The sequence below is a fragment of the Paramisgurnus dabryanus genome, chromosome 5, assembly GCF_030506205.2.
Source record: "Paramisgurnus dabryanus chromosome 5, PD_genome_1.1, whole genome shotgun sequence".
Classification (NCBI taxonomy): Eukaryota; Metazoa; Chordata; class Actinopteri; order Cypriniformes; family Cobitidae; genus Paramisgurnus; species Paramisgurnus dabryanus.
The window spans coordinates 48649354-48671689 of NC_133341.1; the positions used below are offsets into that span (position 1 = coordinate 48649354).

Below are 22336 nucleotides of genomic sequence, written 5' to 3' on the forward strand. Positions count from 1 at the left end.
TTTCAAATCCAGAGATGCTATTATTTGTCATGCAAATGCCAAACTGTTTATAGTTCCTGCATACATTTATTTAACAATCACTTATGTGCGATTAAAACGTGATCTTCTGTTGCACTATCAGTATTTTATCAATATCATCACTAGTACTTCCAGTGAGCATAAGCAACATTTCGCGCTAAAATGTCATGTTTTGTTTACGTAATGAAAGGGCGTGGTCAAAAAAATAAGTGGGATTTGCTTCGAAATCTAGCATTCGGATTGGACAAACCGGTCTAACAGTTTTACGTTTGTCGTTGATGTGTCTACGTAAGAATTAATGACGCAACGTTGAGCATTTTGGAACTGGTAGTCTTATTGGACGAACCGCAGTCAGTACTCATTTACGATTGGTTTACGCTCTAAATTCTTTAGTCCCTCCCCCTGAAGCTGGCAGGTTTTTCCAACCTCTCACAGCGGTGCATCGCGGAGGTTTGGAAGCGGGTGGGGAAGACTCGGGCAGCGACAGACCCTGTTACGCTACAAATTTGTTTGCGGGGTTGGGTTGCCCGGACCGATTTCAAGCTTACTACCATCGTATCTGCTCTCACATCTCAGCCTAGACCTGACATCCCCTCTAATGTCGGATTTCAAGCTTGGGATCGTTCGACTTGGCCGTGTGGCCGGGAAGGTGAGCTGAATCCTAGGGCTGCCATGTGCGACGCGAAGGGGAGGGGATCTGAAAACCATGAGCAAAACGCCTCTCTTTATAGAATTAAATGGCAAATTTATGTTATCTAGATTTCTCAGAGCATGATATATAATTGTCGTCGAAATTAGTGTTTTTTACACTAAAATTGCTCAGCTCATCAGCCGAGTAGGTTTGGTCGCGTTTGAGCCGCCTACTTTTGCTCTAGCGAGGCTACTACAACGCTGCGCGGATCGTTTGTCAACTAACTAGAGATTGCAAGTTTTTTATTTCCATTCACTCTTTGAGAGGGATTGAGTACCATAATGTTACGATTTTTAATCGTTGATCCTCATCTGTTAGGACACTGGCATCTAACATGGCTCAGAGATGTCTGAAAATGCCTCAACCAGGAACCGTTTGCAGCGTGACTCAAAACCGGCATGTTTACTGTGATGAGCATTAGCTCTGTCCTAGCTTGATTGTTTTTCAAACATTCGTACAACGTAATGTCAGTAATATTGCTTCTTATCGATAGGAAATCAGAAAATGTTTTAATAATTATTAAAGCGGCATAAATATTTTTGAGGAGTATTTTTTGCGTCATCCAGTGAGAACGGAAAACCGTCTATGGATGCCAGGCCGCTCATGCCATGACACTAGAGGGCACCCAGTAAACAGATCTCAATTGGGGTTAAACAATAAGAGCATGTGAAGAGTCGCATTAAAGCGTGTAATAATGAGTCTAGCCTTGCGCATTTTATGTTGTCATGAGGCTGTACAGACTCAAATTGGCAGATGTTACCTCGCTGGGTAATCGTTAAAAGTTTGTTTTGGTAGGCGTTTTATTTTCCTTGTAGTTGTAGTCTTGTAGTTTATGACATTAAAAATATTTACCCATAGTGTTTTTTTTTTTGACTACGTTCGTAAAGTGCTTTTGTAATCGACGACTTTTATTTTAAAATCACGTGTGAAGTTTACTGTCCTAAAGAATAAAGATACAAGAACCAGACTTTTATTTAAATTTAAAACCATGCATGCATATATATTGAATTGATTCAAACTAAAGAAGAGACAAACACAGTAACGTAGTACATAAAAAGTTTAAAATGGCTGTGATTTTCCAAGTATGATACATGGAAAAGTCTCAAAACATTGCTTTTAATGTAATTTTTTGGAAAATTCCATACAAAATCAAAATTGACACTGTTGAACTTGAGTTATTTTGTTGTGAACAATTAATCACAATAAATTGATAAACTGTAAATTCTAATGAAAATCTGCAAATTCACCTCCCATTTGAAACAGTGATCCTTCTCTTATGATGTCAGTTTGAAGTGTGGGTGGAACACGTCAAATTGTGGGTTTGCCACTCCTGTCCAACTGTCAATGTGATGCCAGCTCCATATCTGAACTAAATGCGGCTTTACTAGATCTAATTCAATTGATTAATAATACATTTACAGTGCTAAAAAGAAGTTACACCTTTTTTTTAAAGTCTGCCTTAACTTCCGATATACACTACTTTAAAGCAATACCATGTAAGTCTAGCTCTCGGGGGCCCCTACATTGGGGAAACAGTATTGTCTTCTACTACTGTCATAAAATCTGTCATGGTTACACCCGGGCAGTAGCGGAGTGGCCATTGGGAGAGTCAGGACATTTCCCTGGTGGGCCGGTAGTGTTTTGAGGCTGCGAGGGCCGGTCTGATAATAGTTATACATTGTGAGTTAAATAGCAACCCAGTCTGGCGGACTGATGTGCGGCCGCTGACCAATTGTGCAGCCTCTTTGCTCAGCATAGTATATAAAAGTGCTCAACCTGTTCGACAGGTCCAACCATGTTCAGGATTTTAAAAAATATAGGGGGATCATTGAACAGCCCCTCTCCAAATGGCATAGCCTGTCTGCCTTTGATGTAAAAAGCCGCCGAATTCTTGTTTATTGCAGTACATATGCGGTCGGATCCGTCACGCGGATACACTATTTGATAGACCAGTAGTAAGTGTGGATTAAGGATGTTTAAAATTTCTAGCCTGGTGGTCAGGACATGAATGGATCAAATCAGCACATTTGCAAATGTTTATATGGCTATATCATAAATAAAAATTAAAATGGTAACTTTGCAGTATCACATTATATATTTCCTACTATGTGATTTCCATATTACAGACGACAGTATTCAACTGCGTGGCAATAAACATCCTCACAACATTATTATTTCTCAAAACTTTGACAAATTATTTTCAAAGGAACTGTATTCTTACAGTTATTCAAAGATACTCACATTATTACGCATATGACGGCAATGAACGTCTCATATGGCAATAAATATTCTATAACTTAACATAACGGCGTATTGAAATGAATAAACAGAAACAGGATTGGCATGTAAATTGTATTATTATTACCGGAAAAACTGCAAAATTACTGAAATACACTCTGAGGTAAATGCGCCAAACACGTTAAAATAAATAAGCAATAACAGTGGAAAAAACATTATTATCTCTCAAAACTATATGATAAGTTATGTTTAAAGGAAAAATTCTTACAGTTATTCAAAAATGCACACATTATTCCATACTACTCCCATTTATGAGCATGTTAATCTCTGGCCTCGCTCTGTTATGTAATAGCTGATTGACAGGTGCGCATATCCGTCTTTCAAACAGGTATCATTTTGTATGTTACTCATTTTGGAAAATTAGCCATGATTGAATGATTTTATTATTATGAAAATTATTTTTTTTTTTTTTGGCAGATTGATTACGATTTTTCTTACCTTAGTTTTACTACAAATACGAGACCTTTTTTTTTTTTTACCACGGAGGGCCGGTGAGGCCTGTGCTGCATGTGAAATGTCTTCATCCCAGGTGGCATACCTTTCAGCATGTCATATAATTTAATATATAATATCATTATACAAAATATACACACTTTAATTTCATGGGTTTAATTTTTCAACACCAAAAGATCACGTAGCTCACTTTTACAAGCCAGCATTATTATATCCTATTGTCTACTGTTTTACAGAATGGATGTGCCAATTAAATTTGTGTTGTAAATCAGTGTTTGTAAAAGCCATATATTGTCAATATTATAATATCAAGCTACCATAGATGAATCTGCAAAGTTAAAAATTGCTTCCATTATAGCCTGAGGCAAGACACTTTCACCAGAAAAATAAATAAACTAACATGACTGTCAGCCTGCCGTAAAGCAGTTTAATTTTGTAGTTCTTTTTGTGCTCGGGTTACTACCCGCACCCCGAAGTTCCATAGTGGCATCAAAAGCGAGACAGACCCCGTCAGGCTATGGCATACGTGTCATTCGACCTATTGTAAGACAAGGGTCTTTGTAAATATATTATGAAGGTTGAAAAACTACATAGTGTTGCTTTAAATTTGTGTATATCGGCACTGGACTCCTTAGCCAATCAGGCATTTCAAAAGCAGTTCTTTGCCTAACTCTCTTTTTTTTTTTAGAGTGGGACATCCTGAAAATAAGACAACGAACATTATGGATATCCTTGATTGTTGTCTTATAACAACACATTTATCTTTTTCCAGACAAAGTACACTTTGATCGACGAGCAGGACATACCTTTAGTGGAAAACTATGCCTTTGAGGTGAGAACATTTAAAAGATTCCAACATGTGTGGTAAATTGGTTGTCATTTGAAACTGTGTATGTGGATTGTTTTAGTTTGCGATTAGTTGTTGATTGTTCTGCCTGTTTTATATATATTTAATGTTTTAATTTAAAGTTTTTTGTACTCTTGGGCTATTAAAAATTTAATAAAAACTAGGGATGCACCGAATCCAGATTTTTTAGGTTCGGCCGAATCCCGAATCCACCGTTTAAGATTCGGCCGAATCCGAAACCGAATACCGAATCCTACTCGCATCCTTATTCCATTAACACAGTAAAACACATTAATGAATTATACAACGTCCACAGCAGTGTATTTTTCATTTTATTTAATTTTAACTGTACATTATGCCAGGATGACAAGTTGGAAAACTATTTTGACAATTACCATAAGCCTATGCATAATGAAAGCGATGTGTTGCGACAAGCTCGTTTTTCCAATAAGCAAGCAGCTCCGCGCTGAAAACTATATTTAACTTTGAGTGAGAAGCTCCGCTCGTCAATGTCAGTTTTCACACGGCCGTCCAATTACAGTGGAGGAGGGGCGGGAGATTACCAAAGCAACCAACCGGCTCACAGCTGAAGCATCACAGCTACCAAGCGCTCGGCTGAAAAACAGCTGGCATTTGGTGTCCTCAAGGCGTTTTCAGCCGTGTTTAAAAGTTTTGGTGTGTCCAGCCCCTAAAGCTCACCGAAAGAAAAAGCTCATCTCCTTGTCAGCACCCGATGTGTGTAATCAACGGCCGCGTGACGTCGAGCAGCGTAGCGCAAGCCTAGGATTTGGTTCGGTGGAAAAAAATTCTAGGATTCGGCCGAACCCGAACCCCGTCAAAAAGCCCAGTATTCGGCCGAATCCGAATCCTGGATTTGGTGCATCCCTAATAAAAACTATTTTCATAAAACTAATTTATTTAAGCAAAAACTAATTATAAAGCATGCCTGTTTAAAGAAATCTCTTTTTTTCAGGCACGAATGGAAGTTGATGCAGATGGGAATGGGGCAAAAATCTTTGCTTATGCCTTTGACATAGGCAAGGGCAGGTGGGCAGGTCGACCACTGCATGAGTTACTCTGGTGAGTAAACTGCTAGATCCCAGTTCAGTTATTTTGAAATGCTTTCTTTTTCCCCCTATAACAAACACTTTGTTTTAAAAACTTTGTAAACATTGTGTTTTTGTGTCCTTGTTCATAGGGAGAAACACAGAGGAGGCATCGCTCCAAGTTTCCAAGTAGTTCACATAAATTCGGTCACAGTGGATAATCGTCTAGATAACCTGCGTCTTGTTCCTGCGGGATGGAGTCCGAAACCTGAAGAACTGTCCAGCAAACAAAGGTAATACCAATACTATAGTTTCTCATGTAGCAGGGATATCTTTACATTCCAACATACATTAAACTTGTAATGCTGTATACTTGCTGCATTTATGAAGTGTTTGTGCCTCTCACCCTGCACTGTTTGCCATTTGATCACGTCCTTGAAGACGTCAGTGTTCGGTAAAATTTATTGTATCTTTTCACTTGTTCGGCCGAAAATACTTTTTTAAACCCTTTTCAGCCAGAGAACTTCGGTTGCCATACATTTTGTGAATCCCTATCTTGTAGCCATTTTTAGGCTGCTGTACAAGCCGTAATCTGGTTTCTTATAAGTAATACAGTACACTATTGTGAAATAACAAGAATTTTTATCTAAAATGAAATTTCATGTCCTCTTTAGAGAGCAGTCGCTATACTGGTTGGCCATCCAGCAGGTTCCTGCAGACCCGGTAGAGGAGCAGTATCTGGAGCTGAGTCGCACACGTTACTACAATGCTAATGGGGAGCTGGTGGAAGAAGAAGAGTGCTCCTGCACTTACTATGAGTGTCACTACCCACCCTGCTCACTCATTGAAAGGAGGGTCAGTAAGACTTTTTGTCTTTCATTGAATACTGCTCATAGTTCGTTTCTTAAAGTTGATGGGTGTCATACCTAAATAATTTTAGTTTAATTTTAAAATCGAAGTTTAATACTGAATTCAATAAAAGTAGGGATGTCCCGAGTCGATCACAAAGATCAGTATTAGGGCCGATTACAGCCTTTTTAGGGCACACTCTCATTATCCAAACCAAACTGCGCTTGGGTGCGTTTGACCCCCAAAGCCTAGTTCGTTTGACTAGTGTGATCGCTCTGTACCAGGCGCGGTTTGGTTAATCCCGACCTGGCCAGCTTGCGTAGGTGGGCTGGAGTGCGGTTCACTTGAGCTCAGGCCCAAGAGTCTATAGTGTGAGCGCAATCATCCCAGAGCGCGATTCCAAATGAGAGATGTGAATTGCGCGACCACTCACCTTCATCTGCCTCTGTAAAGACCTTCTGATGCGCACGCACAGCAGGGTTACGTGGATGTCCGAGTTGAACACATGACAGACCAACTAAGCAATATGATGACATGAGTGTCTGTCATTGCGCACCAAACAACTCTGAATAAAAAACACAGACTTAACATTACGATGGGTTCCATTGTTAAGAAAACTGCTTTGTACTAGTGGTGTCACGATACCAAAATTATTGTTTCTGTGCTGATACCAGGTCAAGAAATTTGATTCCTGAAAAAGGAGAAACGCTCTCAAATCTCATTACTGTGCTTTATTTTTCAGAGCGGTTGAATTAGCCATTTACTAATAACTCCAGTCTTTTTGAGTCGTGTCGAGTACTCCTTAAAATTGCGGCGATATGGTTTAGTGAAACAAACTGAAAGAAAATGACAACAGTATCAGAAGCATATAAATAAGCCCTACGCTGCCTCTTGCTCGCGCACCGTGCACATGAATCATCTCTTCATGACACGCGCGATCAGCGGAGGCTCACGTTGCGGACCAAAGCGCGAGTATAAACAATAGGGGTGCACGATTCAGAAAATTTCACGATTCGATTCTCGATTTAAAAAACGATTCACAGTATGTAAATGTAGTTTACTGTTTCCTATGACTGATTGTAGTAGATATGCAATTTTAAAGAAAAGAAACACAACAAATTAAATGTAGTTTGATATTACTTTGTCTTTATGCAAAAATAAAAACTGTTATGAAGCAGTTAGATGACCCCTTTTATCAAACTCTATTAAATACAATAATATAGTATATTAATGATAGACAGTGCAGGTCTATAGATTATAAATGTGACTGGTGTTATAATGATTATTATTTCTATAAGATAGAGCAGAAGCAGGAAAAGTGCCTCTCTTTCTATTTCTCTCTTGCCAGTTAAAAAAAAGCTAAATCCACTCATTATTTCAGATTCAAAAGTCTACTTGCTGTCCCAGTGACAGGGGACTTACATTACAGCTTTGCGTTTTGTAAATCTTGAGTCCGCTTGAGTAGGGCTGTGACGATAACCGCGTCACCGCATCACCGCAGTAATGAGATGCCAACCGCGGTGCTGAGTTCATCACCGTCATCACCGCACTTTTTTATATTTTCTTTATTTTGCTGGTGAAAGTTACAGAAGTCATATGGTGTATGATATGAACTATACACAAAAGTCATTGTTAATCATAATTTACTGTCTTCCATCCTGTGTTCAAGGGTTCTAGAGAAAAAACTGCTTTCCGCACAAGGGGGAGGGACGGTGCATTAAACATATATAGGGGTTTATTATGTGCGCATGTCTTATAATTGTTATTTAATTACTTAGTTTCAGTACTTAAATACACACAATAGCCTACTGTCACGGGCGCAATCTTCTTAAACATGAAGCCATTAATTTAAGCGCGTCATGCCCAGGTGCTCTGATATTTATTGCATGCCATGGAACTGTACCAACTCACTCACTGCGCGAATAACAAAATCTCAAGTGCAAGGAAATCTCACAGCCACGCGCATTACATTATTCAGGTGCAAGAAGGTCACCGGGCAGCACGAAATGCGTGTTGGTACTGATAATAATAGCATAATTATTTAAAACTATAATGGTCAAACATGCCAACTATAGTTATGAAGGCTAGCGCGGTCGGCTGTAGACCTATATGTCTGACTATCGTAGCGAGGAAATGCCACTATCTAAAATCACATCTTGTGATGATTAACTATCATGTGGCGTTTGTCGGACTTGGGAGCACCAAACATACCTTTAGTAAAGCATAAAACTTCAGCCCAGCAACGACAGTTGGAAATCTCCAAGACTTTTGCGAGAGGAGCAAAGTACCATAGTGACATCAGTCAGGCAGGTGAGGGCTTACTGACCGCGTGACCCGTTAATGCTGTAAACTAATTTCTCCAGCTCGGGATCAAAAAAGTTTTATTATCTTCTTGATTATGTAAATGGACAGCAGTAATTTAAAGCATTGATTGGAGTATCCATAAGTTTTGCGCAGTTATTTACGGGATGATGCAATACGTTATTTCGTTTCGTATCTGCTTTGAAAAATTATAATTAAACATATTAACTATAGTAACATGAAATAGTATTTATTTTCGTTTCTTTTGAGTTTAATATGAATTATGGAACAGTTTTTGTCATTGTTTGTAACCCATTTTATTGTGCAATAAATTATTTAACGTTCAACCCGTTGCGTTTGGAGGAGTGCGTTATATCCACGGAGTGTTACCCGAAAAACACTCTAAAATGTCTAAAGAAATTGGAATCAAGGTTTTGCTTACAAGAAACAATGTTAAGCTCGACATGTTCTTTCTAGTTTTTTTCAGGTTGCTATTGTATGAAATGTATTGTACAAAATGGGTTATAAACGATGACAAAAAATTATATAATTATTATATATATTATATATAAAAATATATATATGTATTGCTATATATATATATATATATATATATTATACCTATGGAAATAAATATTATTTTATGTTGTTATTGCTAATATAATTTGTTGTTTTAATAATAAATAAGAAGACGTTTCCGATGCTTTGCAGGGGTGGGGGGTTGTGCTTTTGGGCTTTGGGGGTTACTGTTGTGCGGTTAACCGCATAACCGCATGATTTTTTTATGCTTTACCGCGGTGAGAAAATATCCTAACCGTCACAGCCCTACGCTTGAGCTTTGCTCGTTCAGTGCAATAGATTTTAGAAAAAGATATGGTTTATAAATAATAATAGAAAAGAGCCAGTTATCGCCATAGAAACCGCAGGCACGCTGAAACTGCACGCGAGCTTTTGCGCGGTAGCGCTCACGGCCATTCTCCGTTCGACTCGGGTTTTACACACAATATTAATCAGACTTGGGACCCGATGTAATTGAACTATGACTGACCCGGACCCGACTGACCATTTCAAATACAAACCCGGAACCATACGGTCCGCTGGTGCTCCGTGAAGTCCTCTAATGTTAAAACTCTGCTCAAGTTCAGAAACATGAAGGATACAATGTGACACGAGCTTGTTCGCGTCGCATCCCAATTCATTGAGAAACAGAGAGCACGTGAACGCATACACCGAACTCATGTCGCACACAAAATGTCATTATTAAAGGGTGTCATCATCACAGAAAAACAAAAAAGATCAAATTTGATGCCAGATATACTTGGACACTTGTTAATATAACTGGGCAGCGCGCCCAAGTAAAGTCAATGTGTGGGAAACACTGTGACAAGAGTGTGCAGGCGTCAGAGTGAATACGACGCAGCGCCATCTATGGGAATACTGAGATAAACTCATTTCAGGACAATAGTAACACAGCATTACAAAAAAATTATGAATCGATTTTTGTAATGCTATGAATCGATGTGAATCGATTTTTTTTTTTTGCACACCCCTAATAAACAAACCTTTAAGGCAAGTGCGCGCATCCTGACATCCAAGGGGAGGCAATGGAAGAGTTGAAATCTGGAACGCGTCATTCTTAGAAGTATCGATACTATTAAATTTAGGAATCGTGACGTTTTTAATTTCCAAGAAGTACTTTTGAAGTATCAATGTATCATGCAACACTACTTTGTACAGTGCTTCTGGGGGAGTAGGGAGGGGGAACAATCGCACTGGAGCATGGTTTGGTTTGGATAATGCGAGTATGCCCTTAAACAGATCAGGATCAGCTGTGTGTATCGACCCGGTCCTCTAATTCCCGGAAATTGAATGAGTAATTTTCCAGTGCTGAAAAACACATAGAAAATGAAAGAAAACAGAAATTGTCCTGGAAAATCTTGAAGTTGTCCTGGATTTTTAAAAACGTTCTTATTTAAAGGGATAGTTCACACAAAAATTCTTTCATCATTTACATTTAATAATTTGGCAGATGCTTTTTTCTAAAGTGACTTACAATTAGTATGCACTGGGCAGCTATCACTGCAGAGCAAACAGGTGTAAAGTGCCTGGCTCAAGGGAACTTCAGTAAGTCCAGTTCGAACTAGGGATGTGCACAAATGTTTGAATATTTGTTTCTGAAAAATAATCATTCGAAAATAAAAAATGCTATTCCATTCTCGATATTTTTCATGGGAAAAATTATTTTACATCAAAAAATGTTTTGGTTTTAGATTTCAAAATCTACCAGCCAGTCAATGTTTTTACCAGCCACTTTCTTGTTTTTAACCCACATTGTGGATGTGGGTTTGTGGAAATTAATACCACAAGATCTACAATACTTAAGCAGTTTATTTCATCTCAAGTCTTAATGAAATACTTACTCTCTTATAAACACACAAACTATAAACCGATATACATTTCATTAAATGAGTAGGGCAGATCAAGTTAAACAAACACCTTTTTAAGATGTTTTCTTTTTATGCGAAATATAAGATCAGAGCAGAACATTGTCGGACTTGTCTAATCGCCTCGTACACGCTGCAAACTACGTTCGGTAGTGACAACCACATTTAAATGCGCGAGTGAATCTCCTAAATGTTTGTTTTATGTCTGCAAGAAAATCTGATGATTGACAAATAGATAACAATAGCAACGGTCTGCCGTCTCGCATGCTCATCCATGCTTGACCAAAATAATTTAACAGCGTTATGTTTTGCAATAAACCTCCGTCTCTGCGTTGTGTATTGCACGCATTTGTGATTCTGATCCACAGCGCAGTGTTGCCAGGTCCTTGTCTTTTTTGTACTTGTATACCGTTTTGGTGCTTAACCGTTTATGGCTTTTGGCTCATGAAGCGATCAAGTTTTTGGTGTTATTAAAGTGTGAACATGCCGATACGAATATTTTGATCTTTGAGATAAAGCATTTGGATTTATTTAGGTTAATTATTAGATTTTTCTTGTTCGCCGTTTTTTCCTGCAAGATCTGGCAACACTAGTCAGCAAACGCTCGTGCCTCTGTTATTTTCTGAACCGTGCATACAGAAGACTTTTTCCCCTTCTAGGCATTTATTTTTTCAGAAGGGAGACCTGTCATGTCCATGAGGCACGTTTAAACACTTTATTAACTACTTGTTGTTCAGTTTGGTTATGTACACTCCATGCAGAGTTTCTGTAAATGCGGATGTCACAACCTGCATTTTACGGGAGTTAATATGGTTGTAGAATGCGGTTGTCAGTCCCCTAATTATTGAAATGTGTGTGTACAGAACAGGATTAAGCATAAAAAGGTGAAGTGACAATCGAATAATATGCAGTGTGTATGGGACCATCGTAAACTAACTAAACGTGGGACTCCCTGTCTGCCTTTCGCCATCGTTCTTTAAAAACTTATTTGACCTTCGCCTCTTTGTCCACTGGCTCCTCCTAAGATGTTTTCTAGGCCTGTAGCGACGCATCGACGTCAAAATTCCGTCGATGTCATATTTTTGCGTTGATTCTTCGACACAGCTCGCCACACGCACGTGTGAGACCAAAACTTTAAATTTAATGCCCAAAATAAATGATCCTTATGTTGTTCTAAACCGGTACGGATTTCTTTTTTCTGATGAACACAAAATAAGATATTTTGATAAATGATGGTAAGCACACAGCTGATTGTAACCATTGACTTCCATAGTAGGAATATAAACAACATAATGGAATTCAATGGATATACCATTAATTGTGTGCTTACCATCATTTATCAAAATATCTTATTTTGTGTTTATCAAAATAAAATAAACGTATACTATAAAAATCATCATTTTGCATCATTGAAAGCAGGAAGTCCAATATCTATGTTAAGGGGGTGAGACTACAAACAGCCCTTTTCTCGGTCAAATAGGCGCCAAATTCCGATTACAAATATGACGCACTTTCAATAAAGATTAATGTTTCTACGGGTGAAATGTTCCTTTAAGGGTTATTATTATTCTTAATAAAAAAACACAACAACAAAACGATTTCACTTCTATTAAACATTTATATATGTATATTATAACAAAATGAGTAAGCACACGTTTTCTGCCATTGTCTGGTCAGTCAGCTTGCTTCGCACACTCTGACGGTAATAAATTAAATCTGACACCTGCTGCTCTGTGATGTGACATGCGTTCAGATTCAGGAATGAGTTGGTGATTTTCATATCTTGAAAAAATAGTAAAAGTTTGAATTCCCTATTGTATCTGTTCACACAACAGTATGACAGGCTGTTATGAAGTTTTCGTGATTCAAGATGAGCAAATCAACAATGGCTTTGTTTGCTTTTTCAGCTGAGAGAGTTCAACATCTGTGGCCGATGCCAGGTGGCGCGCTACTGCGGCTCGCAGTGCCAACAGAGGGATTGGCCAGCCCATAAGAAGCAGTGTCGTGAACGTAAACGAGTTCTGGCGCTGGAGTCTGAACCTGAGCGATGATCTCCTCCACCCCAGTTTTAAGAGTGGTGGTCAAAGGGGTATGGGTGAGACTTGAGATGAAATGCAAAAACAGACTGATAGGCTAGGAGACAATATAAGTGGGCTGGATGGGCCTGTTGGGAAAAAAACTTGCTTCCCTGAACTTTAACATCCCCACAGCTTGCCTATGGGGATTATGGGAAAGAGATTTTTTTGTTTTTGTTGTTGCCGTTCAGAGGAGGTCTTTAAGGCTCCACCTGCTGCTATGAATGTGTGTTTAATGAAGAAAACACCATGCTGTCATAACTCTATGGACTGCAAGAATTGACAGTCATGTGCTTGCTTGTTCCATCCATCCACCCATCATGAAGTATTAGGCACTGGTATCGAGGGACAAAACTGCTGTACAACTAAACACATGGAATACGGACCTCTTCACTGTACTACCCTTTCCTCTCCTGTTTGAACTTTTTGTGCACATAACCAAGCACATAGTGATCCACCTGCCATACCTTCTACAAGTATACAGCCAATAGCTGTGCAAAACCACACCACCAGTATTGTGTGTGTGCACGCGCAATGCCATTATTGACTGAAGGACATGGATGAAATGGTTGAATGTTTCCATGACTTTTTCTCTTTTTTTATTTTTTAATTTGTCAAATGAAAGTTTTTGAAGGGAGGAGTCTTGGGGAATATGCCTACTTGGGGAAGGCAGTGTCACTTTTTGCATACCCATTTTTGAAATGCATCACAATCCTATTTACAATTTCCACACTTGTAATGTTTAGTTTTGCTTAGCATAACAAGCACCCAGTTTAGATGGATGTCCTGGGAAAAACTTGAAAACCCACAAAGAAAGTTGACTGAATAATGTTGTCAATGTGTAGTTGGATGTAAGTTGTTATTTGGGTCCCAGTCATTCAATAATTAGTCTTCTGTTTGTCTTAAACTCTGTCAAAGTGAATATTACTTGGTTAATTTTTTTAGCAATCTCTCATCTTGATTAAAAAATGTGCACACAAGTTCCGAGTGTGTCTTCCTGTTACGTCAAGGGCAACTTTACCAAACTGTGACGTGCACATACAAATACGCATGTATAAAAGATGTGATGTTTGTCTGCGTGCGTATTCTGAATAACTTATTTATCTGGTTGGGTTGAACACTGTGCACTGAATATCCACACATTGATTCTCGCTCTTTCTATGAAATGGGAGTATTGGGTAAGTTGGGCGTCTGTTCTTTTTATTTTTTCTAAGCTATTACTATACAAACATTAAATACATAATATGTGAATGGACAAAGTTTGTGATAACTGACCATTTCTTGTCACTGTAAAATATAAAGTAAATAAATAAAATATGAAATGTGTAAAGGTAATTTGATTGCCATGTGTCTGCTTTGCCCAAACTTATTTTGTCTTATATGACTTGTTAGTTTCCATCGATGATCTTGCCATGGCTTTTAATTATTTACTTTTGATAAAATGTCACTAAAGAAGCAAGAAGTCACATAAAAATCTTATTTTTTACCGTGGACACAATTCCACGATGATGCTCTCAAATTTAAAGGATGTGCAGTGATTATTATTCAACAGCTGTTAAAAATGTTAGTTTTTTAAGTAAAAAGTGATTTAAATTCCTTGTTTGGAACCAAGAAGCTATCACTTTTGCATTTAAGCCACTTTATTAGTCTATATGCCTGCCACCTATCATTGATCAGACAAGCTGGTTGTTCCGCCCTAAACGCGTGCCAGTTATAAATATGCCGCTTTTTTGTGTACATGCAGTGCTCAGATATTTCATTATTTTGCAAACATTTCCACAGCCAAAAATATTAATCTCAGTTTAAACGTTGTTTTATCATTTAAAACAAAATAGTATTTGTGAAATGTTTAAAGAAGTTTTATAATTATATTTTATGTCAAATTAAAATGGTGAGGCGTCTAAAACAACACGAAAAATGCGCCCACACCGCTTTCCATCTACTTTACGATGTGCCTTTGAACATCCATTCTGAAAAGCTGAAGTTTTTTCAAATCTCTTTTACAAAACTAAAAAAGGGTATTTGCGCGAGCAAAAGAAGTGAAATTGTTTGAGCGAATGAAGGTATTTGTAACCTACAGTAAATAAAACAAGGCATGCCTAAAAAATGGAGACACTGCTGCATTCAGTTACGATTTGGCAAGTTATACATTTACTAACAGTGCACATTGTAATTGCCAAACTGAATGAAATGCACAGAAAAAGAAATGCAGAATTTATGCAGGCACTAGCAGCAAGGGAATCGCGACAAGCTCCATAAATAGGAAAGACGTCAGCTGATACAGCTGTTAACATTTGTATCCTACTGCCAATCGACGGTAGGGTCAATGATGCTTCGCCTTTTTTTGCAAATCCAGATTAGACGACATAATGGATATTAGAGAGTGATTATAAGTGTGGATTTTAACAATTTTTTACATAACTCTGTGTTGCTTGGTGAGTGGTAAATATTCTTGAAATATTTTGCACATTTTTTTACTAACAAAAACTTGTGTGAGTTTAGACGTGCAATTTTAATACACGTTTACATTTATCCGTTTACCAGACACTTTTATCCAAAGAGACCTACAGTGCGTTTAAGCCACACATTTTGAAATGTTTGTGTTCCCTGGGGTCATGTTCGTTGCCAACGCAATGCCCTACCAACTGAGCTACAAAAACTGTATATAGGGCTGCAACGATTAATCGCGTGTCCCATTAAAAATGCCTGCCTAGTGATTTTGAATCGATTCTGTGTTTCATGCACAGCTTGTGCATGTACTACGGTGTTTTGGTCAGTACGAAGTCCTTATCGATCTAAAATCATTTTGAGTCTGAGTCGTTTATAACGTGCATTTAAAAAAGCAACACTCGTTAAACAAAAACATTAAAAATTATCTTTATTATCATAAAAATACCTGAAAAAATTTGAAGAACAGCGATATAAATATCTTAATAGACATTTCCTGGAATAGCGTTTGTAATGCTGCTACTTTTGTTGCAGAAAGGGAGTTTCTGCACGAGAGCGCCCCCTGGCTTTGGGATGTGCCGGGATTTTACCGTAATATGGTTAAAATTCATTCATTGAGGAAATGCGCATTTGCACGATTTATCGTTACAGCCCTAAAACATTTTGTAAGGGTCTTTAGAAGAATGACATCACCAGATTGCTGTCCGACTTTTCATAAAGAAAATGCACTGACCTGGCTCCTGTGTCCAGACATCGATCATGTTTCCACCGCATTGCAAATTTTAAATTATCTTGTCCAGGAGGAGAAAGGTGAACAACTTGAAAAGGTTCTTCAGCATTGCAACCTTACAGCATGCATAGATGCTCTTCAAAAGATAATGATCAAGTCAGTATGTGGTGAGTATCATGTGGTCATGGATTCTGTAAACATGAACTCAAACAGAACAACAACTTCGTAGTATAAATCAAAAGCTTATTGAAATCATCGAGTAATATGGTCTTTGTCATTTGAATCCTCACATAACCCGTGGTTTCTTCACATACACAAGAGGTATACTATTCTTTTTAGGTTATTGTCTTTCTTTAAATTATGATCATTAAAAGTACTTTCCACCTCCTCTAAAATTATCTCATTGCTTTTTCCATTTAGCATTTTTTTTATTCAAAAACAATAATTGATCAAACTCGATCTAGGAACCCTCAACCCTTAAAATACTGCTGAAGCCATTCCAAAATAGTGATTTCAGCCAATAGCAACTATCTATTATACTGGGCATATAATGTTTGATTTATTAGAGTAATCTTGTTCAACAGTTCTCCTTTGACCTCTTCCAAAACAGACCTGAGGTCAAGGCGTAATGGGTGTCTTTCTCTCTGCTGAAAGGGCATAAAGATTAAGGAGCACTGGGGACTGGCATTAGCTTTTCTATTGAGACAGTGTCCTCAAATTGAACCCAAACCACCAGTGAGGATTGCTCCGCAAAGGTGCATACAACCCCTCTGTATATCGGTAACCATAAGTAATAAAGCAAATATACAACACTCACAGTTTGTGCAGTGAGCTCTCACTCATGGCCGTACCCACCATTGAGGTCCCGACGTCTGTCATTTTCTGACGCTTGTCTTATTTGACTGAATGCTCATTATTTTGTTTTAGATTGTTTTTTATAGATCACAATCTTTGCGTGAGAAATGGCACCCTTTATAAATGAGACCCCTGGAATACATCTGGTGTGTAAAAACATCTGATAAAGGTCTTAGATATACATTCTAAATCAAAAACGTCTTGCAGACATCTTTAATATGTCTATATGGCATCTTTTAGGACGTATTGCAAATACAGAATTGCAGATCTAAATGCAGACATCAAATAGACGTCTCTGAGATGTATGTGTGCTATCAGGGAAGACGTCACATGCCGATTGGTCTGCGCGGTGCTGCAACCCAGCCAACATTGCAAGGTGGGGCCCAATATGGGCTTCCTATGTGGGCCCTATATGGGTTTGTCCATGGGTTCCACTACGGCCCCACCTAGTTTAGCCCATATGAATTTTGTATAAAAACTGAGTGGGGCTTATATACACATAGGGCCCATATTGCCCCCACCTAATGAAGGCCACATGTTATTTACCGGGGCCCAGTATGGGTTTTTAATGGGTACTGGATTGGTCCCTTATTATGTAATAATTATACTATTAATGCCTAATTGTAATTTATTAATATATTCATTTAAAACATTTATTTGATTAAAATTAATATCTGATAAAAGCAACATAATTTAAGTTCGGTAAATATCAGTTTTTAGCATTAATATTCAACAGTTCATTCATCTATAAAATTACAAAACATGAAGGAGGTGCTATATGAAAAATCCAATAAAAACAATATTTAAAAATACTTTTTTGTTATTTTATTACACTTTCAACATTAAAAACTGCTATTGTATGTAATGACTAACAATTTAACAACACTCAAGCAATGAAAGAAGTCAAACTCTTAAAATACTTTAGACTCAAAAACAACACAAACATTGCTCACTGTTCTGGAGATGGTACATTTCTCAAATCATCCTCGCCATTTGCAAAACAAAAAGTGCATTTTTCAAAACAATTTGTACAAACAGCAAAACACCATGGATAACCTGCAAAAGCAACTCTCTTACTCAGATATTTACTTTTGAGAGATGAACTAAAGATTTTGTGTCAATGAACATGTCAGTGTCATCAAAATGAAAAGTCCTGACATCATTGTTTATGAACAAGATAGTCAAATGGCTTAGTCATGTTTTCATTATGACAGTTTACTTTATAAATGTTTTCCAATGCAAAACAGTCAGAACTTGGTGACACTACCTGAAAATGCAAGACAGCACTATACACTATTTGCACAGCTATTTGAAAAATACAGTAAAGTTACACATCACTGTATTTTGTGAGGTAAGTGAGTACACGACACTGAATATGTATGTTTCACTTTTTTATTGCATATGCTCTTTGCAATTTTAATTTGTTCACTGCATTGTGCAAAAGAAAAAAATACACCCTTATTTACAACAAACATAAACTCACTTTGGGTAGAGCTGTGCACAACTGTAAACAATATTGCAGTACATATTGGAACTGAACATACAACATACATAGTACTGTAATCATTCTTGCACATCTAGACATTTTTCTCTGTATGGCCACGTAATTTCAGAAAATGCTCAATTTAGGAGATATTTTCAGAAAAAAAATAGATTAAAAAAATTATTTTGACAACTAGCTCAAGATTTTTGTATCTAATGACTCAAGCAATAAAATGAGGACTATTAGTTTTATATGGAATGACTATTCAGCATTCACAAGTATAGTTCATTTTGACTGACATGACATAAGCAAATGATAATGTTATAAAACAGCAGAGAATTCTAAGAAAGCAATTGATGCATGTCCAAAAGCATTTGCAATTTTTTCGCTGGAATGAGAAACTGCTTCTATGATGTGCACAAATGACTAAATGTTGTGGAGGTTGAACTAACTGTTGTGCAAATGTAAATAGTGATGTGAGAAATGCACCAAAGCTACTGAGAAAAACTTTAAACAGTTTTGTGTACATTTTAGCAGTGTGTAGTGGTAAGATTGCGAATTGCAACCAACAGCTCACCCCTCAATTTCAAAACGCATATGGTAGTCGCCACAGGACCAACATGTCGTCGTCTGAGACAATGTAGGGACAAAACGCGCTCTGTAGAACAGTTTGTCTGTTTAGGGCTAATGTAGTAACATGTAGGCTACTTCGATTTAAAGGGGCAACGGTATATGTAGATAAAATGGCTCATTCTAAGATAATAAAAACAATACATTTCATCATGTAAGGTCTCTATACACCACTGATAATATAATAATGTATATTATATTGCATTCTCTGTCAGGAGATCCTTAAAAGTTACACAATCCACCTTTAAAATCCTAAACGATTTCTTGAAATGCGTTTCAACGTCCTCTAGAGAGATTTAGTTTATCATAATCTAAATAATCATATTCAGAACTGCTTTAAAGTTAATGTTTTGGTTTTGTGTCGGAATCTCTGATGAATACTATTAAGATAAAATGACAATAGGAATAACTATACTTTCTACTGAATACTGTGCACATTTGAATTTGATGTATGAAATTTATTTTGTGTACAAACATTTAAACAACCCTTAAAATTGTATCGATACCTTTATTTTGTATTTTTGTAAGGTTCTACAGGATCTACTGTCCTCTGGGTTAGGACTGGAGATGTGTCAAACCGCCTGCTTTGCACTGAGCTGCTTAGCAAATGACGAAGATGGTCATGCTCTTTTGATGGAAAGCTTTTCTATTTTTGCTGCGCTGGATTCTCTTTTAAAGCTGCTGCAGAGTGCAGAGCCAGACACTATCTGGTTTGCTGCTATGTGCGTTATATTTAATTTGGCAAGACTTCGTATCTCAATATATAAAGATATACTGTACAGTAGATATAGACATTATTTTAGAAGATAACAATAAGGATGTACCATATATTTTGCCGTCATCATGTATGAGACCTACTGTATGTGCATGGACCCACCAGCCATTTTATTATGTACACCGTGCTAGTACCCTTTTGAATTCAGACCTGCCTTAATTCTGTGTAGCACAGATTCATCAGTGTGCTCCAAACAGTCCTCGGAGACATTGATTCACACTGATATGATAACAAATTTATCTGCTACTCATTCGCTACATGAATTTCCGATTCCTCCGATTCCTTTCTTCAAACTTGTCAGTGTTTCAACTGACTTTCTGTTATACAATTTTGGTGAGCCCATGCTTACTGTAGCCTTATTCTGTTCTTAGCTGACAGTAGTGGCACCCTATGTGTTCTCATACTGCTATAGCCCGTCTACATCAGGTTTCATTGTCTTCAGAGATGCTTCTCAGCAAACCTAAGGTTATAAGGTTATAACAAGTGAGCATTTGAGCTTATTTACTGGTGCATCCTATCACTCTGAACCAGTCTGGCTCTTTTCCCGTTACCTCTGCCATTAACAGGGCTTTATTTCCCACAGAGTTGTTGCTCACTGGATGTTTTATTGACCAGAGCAGATTCTGTAAACTATAAGCCTAAATGCATTGCTGCCATGTGATTGGCTGATTAGATACAGTAGTTGCATTAATAAGTAATTGAACAGGTAAACCTATTAAAATGGCAAATGCATATTGAAAGCTAGGGAATGTGATAAAGAAACTATTAAAGACACGTTCACATCAAAAATTATGACTATAATGATAACTTTATCAATGTCCACACCATGGATGATAACATAACGTTTATTCTGAGCTTACCATTTATGAATTTCAAAACTTTTTAGTTATCATCCTTGGTGTGAGCAGGCCTTAAGCATTATAATATCCACAGAACTCAAAATATTCTATTAAGTAAAAAGGAACTAAAACAAAGTTGAAAACAAAGGTTTATGCAAATGTAGAAAGCTAATTTTTATTTAATGATGTGTTGTTTAGTTTATGATTGGTTGCCTGTTGCTAAACAACACATTGTAATTTTCTAGCACAGTAATGATTCACACTGAATGCTTTTGGCACTGTAATTCGGTCAAAGCAGTGTTAACCCAGAGCTAAAACCCCTAAAATTAGTCATTTTAAAAGTGTTTTAAAAGTTTAGGCTTTAAAGATGTTTAGGTTCAGCTTTTATGCACACTTGAAGCTTCCTCTCTCTCGCTTTCTTAGGACTTTAAGAGTGCTGGTGTCCCTCCAGACTGGAATAGTCCTAGTCAGAAAGCATCGTGCTCTCCATGACCAGTTGAAGGTTTCAAAAGTTATTTGTGTTAATAAAAGTGATTAATTTAAATAAAAGCCCATATATTGTATGCAGGATGTAAAGCATACCACTGTTAACAGAAATATAGGTACAAACGTCCTGGACGGGTCACAGTAACCTTTAAAAGGTACATTTAAATATGTTCCATTTACAGATAAATGCAGGGTAAGTTGTCACGGTGTTCATAACTCCAACACTAGAGGCACTATCTGAAAAATTAAATAGCTACTTTTTGTGACGACGACTTCTATAGTCAACTTCATGTTTACATGTAGTCAAGATCACTCTAATCTGATGTTAGCACAATTTTCTTATATTTTTACTTTATATTTTGTGCAATACAACTTTGTTATGTAGAATTGTTAAAATGTATTATTTTGAACAAAATAGAGGAGAAATTAACGTGTTTTTTGATACTTTAGCTGACGTGTTATGTTGAGCTAACCCTGAGATTTAGCCAACATTAGCACACATGTCAGTTTGGGGCAAGTCGTCACATACTTTTCACACTGGAAATAGTTAACCCCGGGTTATTCTAAAACCCCGGATTACTGGAATCCTGGGTTATCTGTTTCACGTTTCACACTGTTTGTACTTAACCAGGGGTTAAGAGATAACCCTGGATATTCATAATCTGAAATTTCACTCTGTGCATTCCTAAACCCTTGGTCAGGTCAGGTGTCTGAAACCCTGCGCATACACCTGTCTGTAATTATCAAGCAACACTGAACACCTGGATTAGCTGCTTCAGCTGTGTTTAGTTGGGGTCATTCTTACCCTGCTTTGTTTCACACTGGGCATGTTTGGCACCGCAATGTGCCTACTCCACAAAAGCAGGTCTAGCGGGTTTTATAACCCTGGGTTAATTTCAGGGATAACCCCGCTTCTAAATTACAAAGGTGAAACGATAGGGTTAAAATCAGGGTTTAAAACCGAAGATAACCATATTGTGAAAAGCCCTAAAGTTAATATTTCCAGTTCTGGTTTGAATTTAAAAATTAAAATCAATAATCACAATTAAGTAGTGTTCTTCTTTTTAG

General features: G+C 37.5%; 1 protein-coding gene across 1 annotated transcript; it reads left to right on the plus strand.

Moving 5' to 3' along the window:
- Window positions 1-443: 443 nt before the first annotated feature.
- zmynd19 (zinc finger, MYND-type containing 19) lies at window positions 444-14357 on the plus strand. The gene is made up of 6 exons (XM_065284589.2): window positions 444-667; window positions 4233-4292; window positions 5281-5387; window positions 5506-5646; window positions 6028-6208; window positions 12855-14357. The coding sequence occupies exons 1-6, from the start codon at window positions 617-619 to the stop codon at window positions 12996-12998; spliced, it is 684 nt and encodes a 227-aa protein (XP_065140661.1). The 5' UTR covers window positions 444-616; the 3' UTR covers window positions 12999-14357.
- Window positions 14358-22336: the final 7979 nt, after the last annotated feature.